Source organism: Pseudorasbora parva, chromosome 3, assembly GCF_024679245.1.
Source record: "Pseudorasbora parva isolate DD20220531a chromosome 3, ASM2467924v1, whole genome shotgun sequence".
Classification (NCBI taxonomy): Eukaryota; Metazoa; Chordata; class Actinopteri; order Cypriniformes; family Gobionidae; genus Pseudorasbora; species Pseudorasbora parva.
This window is the reverse complement of record NC_090174.1, coordinates 45,479,802-45,495,651: the sequence shown is the minus strand read 5'-3', so window position 1 is coordinate 45,495,651 and position 15,850 is coordinate 45,479,802. Positions and strand designations below refer to the sequence as shown.

The window sequence follows — 15,850 nt, the reverse complement described above, 5'->3', positions numbered from 1 at the left end:
GTGAAAAGACAGTCTCTGTGATAATATCTAGGTGTGAGAACCTTTGTGTTAGAATTGTCTTACTTTTTTAATATGAGACAGCTATCAAATATTAAACCAGTCCGTCTACTTCCTCACCTGGGCCCTAGTTCGTTAAGCTCTAAGCAGATAAACAAGTTCATGTACAAGTGATGTGAGCTCTTCACAATAGTTCATAAAAATGTGTTGTTCCCAGCATACTGTAATAACTACAAAAAGATGGCTAATTTAGGTCAAAACAAGTTAACTGTATACTAAGAGAGTATTGTATACTTTGCATATCATGTATATTTTATGCAAAAAAACAAACAACAAAAAAAAAACATTCACCTTGCTCTACCAGTAGAGCAACAGTAACTATACTCCTCCCATTGTGACTCTTTTGAATGCTTCCTCTTCTGGGCATTCATTTCTCCAAGTGAATAATTCACAAAACCTAATACAGGAAAAATGAAACTCCTACAAAATGCTAATATCTTTCTTCTTGTGTTGACTGGCCTCTCAATAACTGGGTATGTACTTACTATTTTATAATTTGTAGATGTTTACTTTTACCTTTAGTGTTTAGATCTTAAATGAATAAACTACAACAAATCAGTACTGAAACTGTCTAGGTTTTTAGGTGTAATTTTAATTTGCACTCTGTGTGTCAAGTCAAGATACCTTTATTCATATAGCGCTTTTTATAATACAGAATTTTTCAAAGTGGCTTTACTGTGATAACAGGAAAATAATGTGGCAAAGTTTGTTTTGGCTGTACAGAAGCTCTAAAAGAAAATAGTGTCATTGTCGAGCTTAAGTAAGTAAGCTTAAGTAACTAAAATAAACTTGTGGAATAAACCATGGTTGCATTTAGGAATATCATCCTGGATACAACATCGTTTTTCATCTTTTAAAATACATTGAACTTTTTCTTCAAATTGCAAACTATTATACTTTGCTTTATTTTGTTATGTACAAAAGGGACCATTTGTCCATAACTGTATAAAACATTTTAAAAAAAATAAAAAATACTGCATACACACAAAGGGCAAGTCCTGTTTGAATTGTCCAGATCCAGTATTACAGGTTTTGTTTTAAATGTCCTTTTAATGATCCAGCCAGAAACAAGCTGGGTAATGTTTACGTTATACACTACAATGTGTTTTGTGGGAAAAATAGTTGCTGGTGAAAGATTGAACACTATAACTGCTTCTGAACCAACATGAACTCATCCACTTCATCAGGAACATTTTCTTGAACTTAAGTCAAGTACAATTTCCTTACAGCCTTTCGCCATCTTGTCAAACTTGCCGATGTTTGCAGACATGCTCTGACCCGATCCTTGAGCAATGCCAAGTGTGTCATACTCGCCACTTCTCACAATAAACAGCTTTTATACAGACCCAGATTACATTGATCATTAGTCAGCTGTACATACACATATACCTGCGTTATTCAGAGAAACACGATTATAAGGCCACGATTAAGGCCATACAGAGTAAGTGCGTTTTGCGTAACTATATGTGATTTCAGTTGAATCTATTTTTTTTTTTTGTAAATTCAGAATACATTTTTGGTGAATTTTGATTTGTTCTTAAAATCGTTCATATGCACATTTGACGCCAGGGCTGGACTGGGACTAAAATTCGGCTCTGGCATACCCAGCACATCCGGCCCATGAGTTCCCCGTAAATGGGGTTGGGGCCTTAAATTGGATTATATAAATAAAACTAGGACAATGGCAAATAATGATAGATATTATCGAATTTGCTGCACATGCAGACAAACTTAATATAGCTTTTTTTTGTCACACAGAAATGCGTTTGGCAGTAAAGCACTGATGATTTTGAGCTAGGATGCATTAAAGTAAATGTACTGCTTTTAAATGCTGTCATCATCATTTACTCACTCTCGTGTCATTTCAAACCTGTATGACTTCTGTGAAACACAAAATAAGATGTTTTGAAGAATGTTGGCAACCAAGCCATTTAGGTTAGGGCTACCATTTGAATATTGTATAAACAAAAACAGACTCAAATTATTTTATTTTATGGTACACAGAAATAAATTCATTAGGTTTGGAATGACATTAGGGTGAGTAAATGATCACATTTTTGGGTTGAACAATCATTTTTCAAGAGTTAACACATTTAAGTAAGACACTGATATCTATCTTTCATGAGGCTATTCAATTTTATTAAATCTATTAAAAAAGTTAATAAAACTTTTAAAGAGGAAAAAAAGCTTTGTCCTTAATTCATGTGATCCAGACTTTAAAACTGTTTTATAGATTATAGTTTAACTGTAGGCCAGTTTCATTTATGTAAGATCATGGTAGTCACAGGGTAAAAAACATAGACTGTAAAAATCTTGCTTCTCATTATATGGCTATATGGTTTCTAAAACTATATAAAACATATATAATAAACTATTATATTTGTAAGTAAAAAAATGTAAACACCTGTAGAAAATACAAAAACAAAAGTGATTTATATTCTGCCATATTAATATAGCAAAATTTTTAATAAATGTTTCTTCCAAAACACCATATTTCTTCGCTGTTAGCTGCATTGTAAATTGTGGTTCTGCTAAAGTGAAACGTTTGTGTATTGTCATTTTCCACTTTACCTCGTATAGGCTACATGCTCGCGAATATTTCCATATCACATGATTGTATAAAACAAAATAAGTCAAAGTGCCGTTCATAGAGCAGTATTTAAACGCAGCGTACATTCGTCAGCGGCTGTGCTGTGCGGATATTCGCCTTTGCAGTTCCATGCGCTCAAATAATAAATAAATAAATAGAAAAAAAGCACCTAATATGGACGGAGGGGAGGTCTCTCTCGCTTCGGCTTGTCAGTTCAGAAGACAAACCAATGGGCTGCTGTCGCTGCATGTTGTCAGTGGTACAAAATAAATAATTAAAAACACTATACCGGCCCAAAGTGCGACGACCCACCGGGCAAATGTCCAGCCCTGTTTGACGCTCAAATGTGTGCGTATGCATGCTTAGTGAATGAAACAATGTTTTATGCTGCAGTTCTCAACCACCTTTAAACAATTCCTCTGTCTTGAGTCAGAACGGCTTCATTTACAAATACTGCAAAACATTTATTAATAATAATTATAAGTAATTCATTACATTTATATAGCACTTTTTCTAGACACCCAAAGCGCTTTACATATAGGGGGGAATCTCCTCAACTACCACCTATGTGCAGCATCCACCTGGATGATGTGAAGGCAGCCATATTGCTCCAGAACGCTCACCACACACCAGCTGATTGGTGGAGAGGAGACCGAGTGATAAGGCCAATCATTATCATTATTTGGGGATTATTAGGAGGCCATGATGGACAGGGGCCAATGGACAAATTTGGCCAGGATGCCGGGGTTACATCCCTACTCTTTATCGAAGGACGTCCTGGGATTTTTAATGACCACAGAGAGTCCAGTTAGGACCCACAGTTGGTCTCCCATCAGATACTGACCAGGCTCAGCCCTGCTTAGCTTCAGTGGGAAACCAGTCTTGGGCTACAGGGTGATATGGCTGCTGACATTAAGCAAAGGACAGACAACTTGAACTCTCTCTTATAATTTGACAGTCTTCGTAATATTAGTTATAGACTCACTATAAGTAGAAGGACGACTGGTTTAACCAACTCTCTGTTTGCAGCTTTAAGACATCACATAATATTTGCAATGAATCTGCACATAGCCCTTGTTTACACCTGGTATTAAGATATTTTATTCAATTGAGTCACAGGTAGAACAAGTAGTTGAGGAAGTCACATTCCTGTTTCCACATTTGTTTAATTAACCATGGCATAGTTGAATAACAAGAGTTCAGTACATGGAAAGCACATACCGTGAGTCTCAAACACCATTGCTTCCTCCTTCATATGTAGGTTTCGCACCTCAGTGAAGTTGGCACCCCGTAAAACAAAATAATCCCCAAAACTATGCCATTTGTTTGTACTATGTTTGTGCTGATTTGTGCCGCAAAAACAAACGTTTGTGCTGTTTTGGTGTTTGATATATTAAACATATTTTTTTTGGTTGTGTGACATCACTCTCCACCCCACGGCGTTCAAATCGCTCCCAACAGGTGCCATTCATTTGTGCTCGATTTGTGGTGGTTTGTGCCGTTAAAACAAACACTGTATCTATTTTCCTTCGGCATATATAACCAATTTAATTCGGGGGCTGTGACTCACTCTCCACCCCACTTGGTCTAAAAATCGCATGAAACCGGCATCGGTTCAAACTAAATTTGAAAGAGCAGTAGCAAAAAAACTGAAGACTGTAAAATGACTACTACTGTAATAGGTGGAGTTTTAATTATTTTATTTTAAGATGCTGATTGTGTTCAGCATGATGAGAGAAATCAGGTGTACTAAGTTTCATTTTTCTACCTCAAAGGGTTCAAAAGTTATAACGGTTTCAATATGTTGAATTTTTGAACTGGTGGTGGCGCTATAGAGTTGGTTAATAATAGGCTAGCCTGCTAATGAAAAAAAGGTGTCTCAGTTTGGTGAAGTTGGTAACGCAAATGCAAAAAATGACCCTCGTTATTACTAAGGAGGGTAAATAGATAAGTGTTCATTTTAATTAGCCTGACAAGCCAGACCCACATCAAGATGTTTGGTCTGGAAACTCACCATAGACAGAGCTCAATCCGAGAGGTGGGATAAACGGTTGTCTTTCAAACTCCCGCTGCACGTGATAGGATAGCGGTACACCAACTGGAGCAACGACGGTGAAGGGGAGCTCGCTGACTGATTAAACATTCGCCGTATCTGGTCGGCTAAACTCCGAACACATCTTCCCTTTTTAAGAATGACTTCAGTGCCGCTCTTTGTTCTTTTCTCAGAGGAAAGCTTAACTCCAAGTCTTCCGGAGGCACGGGCAGAGCTGATTCGAAAGACCGCCGCCGTTCGCCAGTTTCTGTGTTTACTAGAAGACTGTGTTACTAGAAGCACGCAAACCCAGCTTGGCCGTCGTCATTATGGCCCCGCCCGCCGACTCTATACACGATGTGATTGGGCCGTCCAGATTCTGAGGAATACAGCTCAGATAGGAATTGAGAGTTGCTAGACCACACTTGCGGGCAAATTAAATTTGCTGCCGCTAGGGTGCGTCTAGATTTCTAGGCTACATTTTAATGGCACAAACTGGCAAAAATCGAGCACCAACCGACGACGATTTAGACCAAGTGGGGTGGAGAGTGACGTCACAGTCCCCAAATTAATTTTTTTATATATGCCAAAGGAAAATAGATACAGTGTTTGTTTTAACAGCACAAACCACCACAAATGAATGGCACCCGTTTGGAGTGATTTGAACGACGTGGGATGGAGAGTGACATCTCAAACACCAAAACAGCTCAAACGTTCGTTTTTGCAGAACAAATCAGAACAAACGTAGCATAAATGAATGGCATAGTTTTGGGGATTATTTCGTTTTATGGGGTGCCAACTTCACAGAGGTAAATTACCTATATATAAAACACCACAGAAAAATTGGAAAATAACACTGATTGTGAAGCAACATTTAGGATTGTAAGGGTGGATCGCCTACAGTGGTTCTGACTGCAGGGTTGCCGAACGACTAAAGAAACGTTATCAGCGTGATGGTAGAAAACTGTACATTTCTTGTCTATAACCACCCACTGCAACTTATACCAACAACGGAAATAAGCGCAGTTACAATAGCAAAATATGTGGGAGAGCGTTGCTTTAATGTGACTATATTGTATTGCAATAGGGAGCACTTCAAAGTCAATACCAAACCAAAACTAGTTAGCAAATTTATAATTGAAAGAATTTAATGACAAAATCCGGTTATGGTTACACTTAAAATAGTTACAAAATAGATGAATGAGATGATAAAACTTATACCATTAATCGTACCCAGCATGTATAGAATGTTACCTGAGAGATAAAGAGAGATAGAAAGAGATAGAAAGATAGAAAGAGAGAGAAAAAGAGAGAGCAAAGAGAAGAGCCAAAGAAGGCCCTAGAAGAGACAGTCAGAGCAAAAGACAGCGTCAGAGGAAAAAGACCCCCAGAGAAAAAGAGAGACCGTCAGAAGACCTCGAGCAACCGTTGTAATCTTCTTTTATACATCCCTTGACCATGTGACTGAAACCCTGAGACATTCAAACTGACCAGTCAGACCAGACTTCCCCCACTGTACTACAGGTGTGGCACCATTTGGCTTACAGGCCCTCAACATCTCTTTGTCTTTAGGAATCCCAAACAGCCCCACTGATAAGAGAGAGGGGGGTGGAACACAGTAAAACAAATGTCTTTGTTCAAAGAAAAATATCAAAATATCTTTGATTATTTTGGATTCTTTCAGGATCATTATTTTGTACCCCCAAAAATTTACATATTTGCACCCAGCGATGATAAAAAAATAACGTGTTCATTCCTGCTCTGATACAGCATTCAATGTGGGCTAAGTTCAAGTTAGAAATCAGGCATGATGGGAAAACACTGTGCTTAGTACGTTTTTTGTCTTCAAACCAAACTTGGGTCTTCAACTGATAAAGTTTAAGTCCTGTCTGGCTAGCGTGCTTTCCCCAATGTTTATGCATTTGGCGGCATTTGTCAGTAGGCAAAAAATAGGTGGTCTTTTGCAACTGTTCGAATGCATTTGACCACCATGTGCATTTACACTACGAAAAGTCTAGAAATGGTCAAAAGTGGACAAACTCAAAATGTTTTTAGACCATGTGTACACCTGTATTAAGAGTCATCCTCTTGTAATCTGATCAACCGAAACAAATCTTAATACCAGGTGTAAACAGAGCCTATAGTTTCATTCTTACAGATATTGTGCCTGTTTCCTAAATTGCCAAAACTAAGAGATTTAGAAGACCCTCCTATAGGTGTTCTGTGTAGATGTTCTAATCTTTATACATGATCATTAGCTAATACTCCCACCTAGTAGTAACGCATTAAATTAATTATTCCCCTTTAAAACAAATATTTATCATTAACAGAATCATATTTTTCAATAAATAAATCTTATGGGTTATATACACTCCCCTAAAGGATTATTAGGAACACCTGTTCAATTTCTCATTAATGCAATTATCTAATCAACCAATCACATGGCAGTTGCTTTAAAGCATTTAGGGGTGTGGTATTGGTCAAGGCAATCTCCTGAACTCCAAACTGAATGTCAGAACGGGAAAGAAAGGTGATGAGCAATTTTGAGCCTGGTATGGTTGTTAGTTCCAGACGGGCTGGTCTGAGTATTTCACAATCTGCTCAGTTACTGGGATTTTTACGCACAACCATTACTAGGGTTTACAAAGAATGGTGGAAAAACATCCAGTATGAAGCAGTCCTGTGGGTGAAAATGCCTTGTTGATGCTAGAAGTCAGACGAGAATGGGCCGACTGATTTAAGCTGATAGAATAGCAACTTTGACTGAAATAACCACTGGTTACAACCGAGGTATGCAGCAAAGCATTTGTGAAGCCACAACACACAACCTTGAGGCGGATATGCTACAACAGCAGAAGACCCCACCGGGTACCACTCATCTCCACTACAAAAAGGAAAAAGAAGCTACAATTTGCACAAGCTCACCGAAATTGGACAGTTGAAGACTGAAAAAATGTTGCCTGGTCTGATGAGTCTCAATTTCTGTTGAGACATTCAGATGGTAGAGTCAGAATTTGGCATAAACAGAATGAGAACATGGATCCATCATGCCATGTTACCACTGTGCAGGCTGCTGGTGGTGGTGTAATGGTAAACATGTTTTCTTGGCATACTGTAGGCCCCTTAGTGCCAATTGGGCATCGTTTGAATCCCACAGCCTACCTGAGCATTGTTTCTGACCATTTCCATGCCTTTATGACCACCATGTACCCATCCTCTGATGGCTACTTCCAGCAGGATAATGTCACAAAGCTTGAATCATTTCAAATTGGTTTCTTGAACATGACAATGAGTTCACTGTACTAAAATGACCACCACAGTCACCAGATCTCAACCCAATAGAGCATCTTTGGGATGTGGTGGAACGGGAGCTTCGTATCCTGGATGTGCATCTCACAAATCTCCATCAACTGCAAGATGCTATCCTATCAATATGGGCCAACATTTCTAAAGAATGCTTTCAGCACCTTGTTAAATCAATGCCACATATAATTAAGGCAGTTTTGAAGGTTAAAGAGGGTCAAACATGTATGGTGTTCCTAACAAGCTTTTAGGTGATTGTATATCAGGTTAGATAAAACCTGTGACAGGATTCCATCTGTGTTAAATATGATAGCTTATAACATTGTGAAAATATAGGATCTGCTTCACCCTACCATTCATGATCTCTTATGTGTTTCCTCACAGACTCATTTATTTTTTCTTCACCATCACCACCACCACCACCACCACCACCACCACCTCAACCAGGTGAGTTTTTATGGCATGAAATTATGGACAAAACATTGCAGGCGCATGAACATAGCATACAAGTGAATTACAGGAGTGTGGGTGAAACCAGTTCTATTCAATTCAATCAGAGCAGGTGAATTTAACCCGTAAGTTACAATTTTTACTTGGTAATGTCTTTGTTAAATGGCCAGAAGGAATCATGCCATAACCTAGGCTTTTGTTAAAATGTCACCACTGGTCTCATACACAGAACTGACCACAAGCGTGAGCTTTGTTCTGCACGCACACGGAGATCTGAACACTGGTGCAAACTGAATTTTCTCTAAGTTTGTCCGACTGCATCTCGCAGTAATAGGCCCCTACCTCAATTTATGCCCCTATAATGAAACAGACATTTAGGATAGGGATGCACAATATTATCGGCGAAACATCGGAATCGGTCCGTTAGACTGCTATATATTTATACATGTAGTGGGGGCGCTGTTGTTACAGTAATACAATGAAAAGTAGAATACAAAAATACATTGAAGCTACTTGAATAAACAAATCAGTAATGATGTCATAAATCACAAGCATGACACTATCCAAAAATACAATATTTAGGTTACAGCTGGATCTGGGGTGAAAAATGACTGACTTTATTATTGTTATTTTCAGGGCTTGTAATATACTCTTATCATAAAAATAACTGTATTAACATTTCTTTATCTTCAACAAGAATCCTTTTAGTAAGGAGACCTCATTAATCTGAAACCAGAATGAAAAAGAAAAGTTTTTGCTCAAAATGGTGTTGTTTCCAAACAAAGGTTAAAAAAAAAAACCATCAGCATCAGTATCGGCATCAGCCAAAATGAGCTGAAAGACATCAGCATATCGGATATCGGCAAAAATCCAATATTGTGCATCCCTAGGATGTCATCAGAGTTTGTTTTATCAATAGCTATTATTTTCAAAAGCAACATACGTTAGTCTTGTTTCATGACATTTCATAGACTACATAAAACATAAAATAATCGGTCCCACTTTATATTACATTATATTGTGTATTATGTACTTACATTAAAAAATAAGTAAAATATACTTATGCCGTGTTCCAGGCAACCCGTAATCCGTGTTTTTCCAAACTTCAACACGTGAAAGTGCACTGGAACAGCAGTCAAACCCGTGACTTCCCATCCGTGCACGTAAATCAAACTTCGCTTATCAATACATAGAAAACAAACGTGGATATACACCTATAAATTACTTGCATATACATGTATAGCCTACTATTGGATGTTCAAAATACATTTATGAAATACACGTGCACACTAATATAAAATACACTAATACATTTGTGTGTACTGTACAGGGAAGTAACCTGTCTATTTACCATGTTTAAAGGCGGGGTGAAACACTCAGTTTCAGTCAGTCATTCTCATGTCAAACTTGAGTACCTATAGAGCAGTATGCATCCTTCATATCTCATATCTTCATAAAAGTCTTTAGTTTTATTATATTTATAAAAGAAATATGGGCTGTACTGAGTCTTTCCGGAAAAAAACGAGCGGCTGGAGCCGTATCGTGTGGGCGGAGCTAAAGAATGACGAGCGCACACAAATCGGTGACGTCCTCAAGCGTGGAGAAGAAAACGCTACCCTAAATAAACCATGGCTATCAATCAAATTCAACTAATACAGATAATGATCCAGAATTCAATCCGGAGGCTGAAATAAATTGAACAGGAGAAACAGAGCAGCAGGACATCCGTCTCTGTGGTATGTAAGTTACTGTATTTAGTGGCCTGTCAACATTTGTGTGTGTTTACTCCCGACTTTATGGGGACATGATTCGGTTTATGGACTATTGTATGCGACTAAACCTTAGCAGTAGCAAGCAAAACGGTTTTGCACGTCAGACTAGTGTAACGCTATACATAGAACAACAATGGAGTAACGGTTAGCGCATTTGAATGACGAAGCACGCTTTGTGAGAACGCTAGGTTTATGTTTGGGTGGTTTTACAATAAACAAACTGACACCTATATTGGTCAGCTTAACAAATGTATTTAAACACCATAGATCGCATGCTTCATTGATAAATTAACTAACGTTATACACGATCGTGTTGTTTACTGATGTTTACTTACGCGACGATAGCCAACAACATAGGCGGTGAGTAAAACTGCTTCAAATATCTGTTTCCAAAGCAGGACCGTGAACCTTTATCGTTGGGACCTCTCCGTCAAAAACACGCTTCTTTGGTAACTGTTGATTTCGTGATGTCCTGTGACAGCAGTGACCGTGGAGATCCACTTTTGCGACACGACCAAAGCCCCGTCATTTCTGCGTTCAAATCGGTTCAAATGCAGCGCTGCCTTCCCGGAATGCTGTGCTGAAGCGTTGATGTCACCCATAGGAATAAAGTGGAGCGCGGCGCGACAGACTTGTTGCACGGACTAGTGGATCTGCTGCACCTGAGAGCAGTGTTTATGGGCGGCGTGCATCTAGTCACGCGCGCGCGCGCACACCCTTCTGGGAGAAGAGCCCGTACGGCCCATACAAGGACCTTCCGCTCTGTCGACGTCAAGCGGACCCATACTCGAAAAAAACTCTCCGAAACTTGTGAGAAACCGGAAGGAGTATTTTTGACACAGAAATACTCCATCAAACGTCCAACATTAGTTTTTGAAACTTTGTCTATGTTAAAGACTTGGATTCCCATCCTAAACAGAGTAAAAAGCTCAGTATGCATGAAACAGCATTTCACCCCCCCTTTAAGAAACTATGAATTAACACATTGAAAAATAAAGCCAGAGATGAATATATTTCTATTTATTGCCATCTATTAGCATCATATATTAATTAATCAAACAAGGCTACCTTTTTAAAATAGCTATATCTTATTAAATATAGGCATGTCATCTTTTAATTTAAAATCTTAAGTTTATTCAGAACAATCAGAGTTTTACACTTATTTCAGCCCAAGGGATCCTGCACTGCAGAGGTGTTAATGCAGCATCTGAAGTTGCTTTTAGACGTAGGCTATTTACACAATTTAATGCTGAGAGAGGTCTGCAAATACAATCACACAGCAGAGCAAATATTGCCTAATGCAATGACATTAGTTTTATGTTTATACAAAATGCTTTGAATACAGAATATGAAATAGAATTACAAGATGAAAAATATGACATATTGCCAGTAGGTGGCAGCAAGTCACTGTGCTAATGAATTTTATTTAATTTTATTCAAGCGATTCGCTTGAAACGCTAATTCATTCAATAATACATGGGGTGCTTCTCACTATCCCTCCTCGTTTCCTCGCTCCTCCGTCCTCCATCCTATGATCCGGAAGCTGATGGAGCTCAGCAATCTTGTAGAACATCTCCATTCTCTAATTGCACCGTGAGGAGGCGAGGATCGAGGAGTGAGGAGGCTTCCTGAGGAGTCGTGAGCGAGGATACACTGGAGTATCCTTTACGGAAGTGTTTTATCGACTAAACGTCACGCACGCATTACTTCTCCTCCCCCTTCACAGAGTGCCACAGTTTATTCATTATTATTATTATTATGTTTAGCTACATAATACGCAAATGTTTGTCAAAAAACAACACCTGATACTTGCAGAATAATATCAAAGCACAAGAAAATGAAAGAAACAAATAGAAACAAATACCATACAACGAATAAAAAGCAGTTCATAACGAATTTGTTGTTAATAATAACTGGTAATATTAATTAAAATATGGACAAATGTGGTATTTTGTGGAGTTTGAAGCTTACAATATAAATAGTTATCTCTAATGTTTAAGAATCCAGACTAAATCGAGCGGTGCAGAGTCCTTATTCGATGACATTGAAGTGATGTTAAAGGGAGCTAGGATATATCATTTCACATGATTCAATTCCTACGTCCTCACGTCTTTTCCTCACATCCTCACCTCGCATCCTGAAGGGGTGGAGCTAAGGCGCGAGGAAAGGAAGCTAGGACAGGAAACGAGGATGCACGAATAAGAATTGGGAAGCACCCAAAGGCTGTATGGCTCAAGGGGGTAATCTTGCACTCGGAAAGCGTTCCACCCCTAGGGGCTGCCATTGCTAACCAAGCCATCACCTGCTGTTAGCATCCCATTGACTCCCATTCATTTGAGTCACTTTGACAGTGAATAACTTTACATCCGAGACGTTTAAAGACTCCATTTGTCCATTGTTTATTTCTAAAGAAACACGACAATGCATAAAAGGCTCCATTACCTTGTATCTTACACTATCGCCCCGTAGAAGCTGTTTTTGTAAAAATAGGCTAACGATTGCGTCATAACCAACGCGACTCTGTCGCACAGTTGAGAAATTACCGTATAGACCTGAGGAGACGCTCGCAGGCAATCTTTTACTGTCTATGAGACAGTCGGGGGGACGTGGAAACATAAAGTCTGATAAAGTCAAGGGGGAAGAATGGGTAGAAGCCCATAGTGAGCCAAAAGCAACGGGAGAAAATATTTAAACAACGTGATTCAGCTTTCACTTTCCACAACTACTAGAAGACCTACAGCTGTCAGACAGGAGGCTCACGTCACATCTACGTCGTCAAGCTCAGTCTAAGCCTGCGCAGTTCGCTCAGCCATCAGGAAGTGAGTGCCCCTAGGTTAACTTCATTATTTCGCCGTTGACGTCAATGGGACCGCTCAGTCCATTTCTTTTACTGTCTATGGTATGGCTGGTGAATGTTCAAAGACTCGGATTCATTCACGGATGAACTAGGTTACTCTGTGCGCCTTATGTTGCGAGTTGCACAATGATTTGTGGCAGGGACGTGCACAGGGGGTTGCTCAGGTTGCCCGGGCAACTGCCCATATGCCCTTCTCGACTCACGTTGCCCTTCCGAGGTGGAAAAAAATAAATAAAAAAATCGTACAATGGATGCAGAATTTCACGTAGGCCTAGATACAAAAAAATAAAAATAAAAAAAAAAAATAAATAAAAAAAAAAAAAAAAAAAAAATCGCAAAGCCTCGTTCACTTCCATATTCGGGTACCCGTCCGAAAGTGAAAGTCAAGCAATTGCTTGGGGCACTGAGCTGGCCTGGGGCCTCAAGACAGCGACAGGTTAAGAATAAAATGCAACGACAAACTGCTTGAGCGCCCCTTTGATAGTCAATGCAGTAAAGTGCATTGACACTGTTATCGGAATCCCCCTCAAGGGGGCCCTCTCAGTCGTCGCTGACAACAGCCACCCAACCACGCAATCTCTGCTGCCGGCAAAATACAAAACCTCCTCGGCGATCATGAAGCGGAATTATGCTTTAGGAAGCCAGAAAAGAAAAAAGAGAAAAAAACAAGATAGTGGTAAGTGATAAATTACACTATATAAAATAGCTTTATTTGTACAAAAATGGTGTAATTTTGCAGCAGGTAGGCTAGCAAAAATATGTTTATGTTAGCTAACGTTACCTGCCTGGCAAATGCTGCTTGTAACGAACAGTTAGTGCAACTTTTTTTTTTCGAACGGACAGAAAATGGTTACTTACTGTAATATGTTTTTTTTAACGGGATAAGAAAGAAGCAGATCTGTTCCAGAATAACCGTTTATCGTATTTAATGACATAAAATTGCTATAGCTTTGTAATAGGTTTTGATGAAAGTGGCATAGCATGCTATACTAACTATTTTTATGCTATGCATAAATAACCTGGAATAGTTAATATAGCATTAACTATTATTATAAAGATTATTTAACCAGAAAGAGGCAGAGGAACATGATTTTTATTGATTTTTTTTAATTTTTTATATGATTTTCATAGCTTATCTTAATGTGCTAGTGTCGGGATATTTGGTAGTAACAGTTTATGCAAATATGATATTTTTATAAGTTACCAATGGATCTTGAACAGTTACTTTATTCGGTGTGGCAATTTTTACACTGTTGCATTTTGAAGTACAGTATCAGGACAACCCACATGTTTTACTGGTACTGTTTATTAACTATTTAACAGGTATTATAGTCATCTGTTGCAACTTCATAATAACCACCCCGATAATGTTTATAGACAGTTTACAAACCAACTAGTAACCCTTAACAAAGTGTTAGGAATATTTGGTCTGTCTATCTATGTAATGTTTATAGATGTTTTAAAAATGGTATTTTGCCCCATTTTGCTTGGGGCCCCCAAAATCCTTCTAACCGCCCTGGCTGAGCCAGCATGAGCGGCACTAGAAGGAGATTGTCGCCGTTGTCGGGTGAGACTTAACGTTGTCGGAAAGGTATAACAAATGGACGATCATAAACTGTTGATGGCAGTTAAATTAATATTGTCTTTTTTTATTAGACTATTGATATTGACTGGTTTGAGTTCTTTATTGGTATAGGCAAGGGAAATGGCCTCAAACGCACCAAAATGCAGGAAATCACATCTACGAAATAAAAATTCTTGGGGGAGAAACCCCCAGACCCCCCTGCAAAAAAATAGCCCCACCTATAATATTTTTCCTGAGCAGAACAAATACCACGGGGGGGGTTCCCTTTTGTAGGTCAGAGCAACTGCCCCTCAAAAATCCTGTGCACGTCCCTGATTTGTGGGTTTGCTTTAGAAAACTGTTTTGAGGGACATAGGCTACTCAGTGTTAATGAAAAAAAAAACTGTATTGCGCAAAACAACAGTCAGGAGTGCTGATCACTTCACTACAACATTCTCTCTGTTCAGTGTGTCGCGCATTTTTGGCACACATATTTGAAGAGTTGATCAGCTAAATAAAACAGGTGGTGTGCCAAATGTGACAGCAGATGCAATGTAAATTAATTAAAATTTACTATGAGAAACAAATTCCACCGCACACAAAAGCATAGGCAGAATAAATGATAAATGTGTCATGCCATTTATTAATCTGGTTGTTTGATGAGATGCCTATAGACCCAGATGAAATGTCCGATATCTCGTGCTGCAGTGCTTAGCTCCAGCAGAGATTTTTAGAGTTGGTCAGCTAAAAAAAACAGCGGTGTGCCAAATACATAGCTAGGAGTAGTTGTGAGAGCAGATTCCGCATAAATTAATATTTATTACGATACATTTTTATTTCTCTGCACGCGAATGTGAAAGCTCTGTCTAGGCTCTGCCCTGGTACGGGTTGTGTCGAGCCATTTATTAGTCTGGCTGTTTGATTAGAACGAGATTAAATGTAGTTGCAATAAACTGTGTTAATAATCTGTACAAATGTAACGGATAGAAAGCTACTATTCTGTCGCGCAATGCACGGAGCTAGAACTGAAGGCGTGACTTGATCTTTGGTGAGTCTGTTCAAGTTCGCTTGTATTTTATAGGCAAACAGACATAATTTCTTCAATAAAATATCTTAATCTGTGAGTAAGATGAACTATTCTTGAAGTCTGAAAAGAAAATGAGACTGATTGATTTCATGTATTGACTGTGAACAATGTGAAACATGTATTTTCTTCAATGACTGT

At 38.7% G+C, this 15,850-nt stretch overlaps 1 protein-coding gene across 1 annotated transcript in view; it reads left to right on the top strand.

Annotated features, from left to right (window-relative positions):
- Positions 1-407: 407 nt before the first annotated feature.
- The window catches only part of LOC137071281 (globoside alpha-1,3-N-acetylgalactosaminyltransferase 1-like), a 38,358-nt gene continuing 22,915 nt past the window's right edge, over positions 408-15,850 (top strand). Inside the window, exons 1-2 of the mRNA XM_067439127.1 lie at positions 408-530; positions 8,367-8,429. Of these exons, the coding sequence (XP_067295228.1) occupies positions 469-530; positions 8,367-8,429 (125 nt within the window). The 5' untranslated portion in view covers positions 408-468. The remainder of the gene's footprint in view (positions 531-8,366; positions 8,430-15,850) is intronic.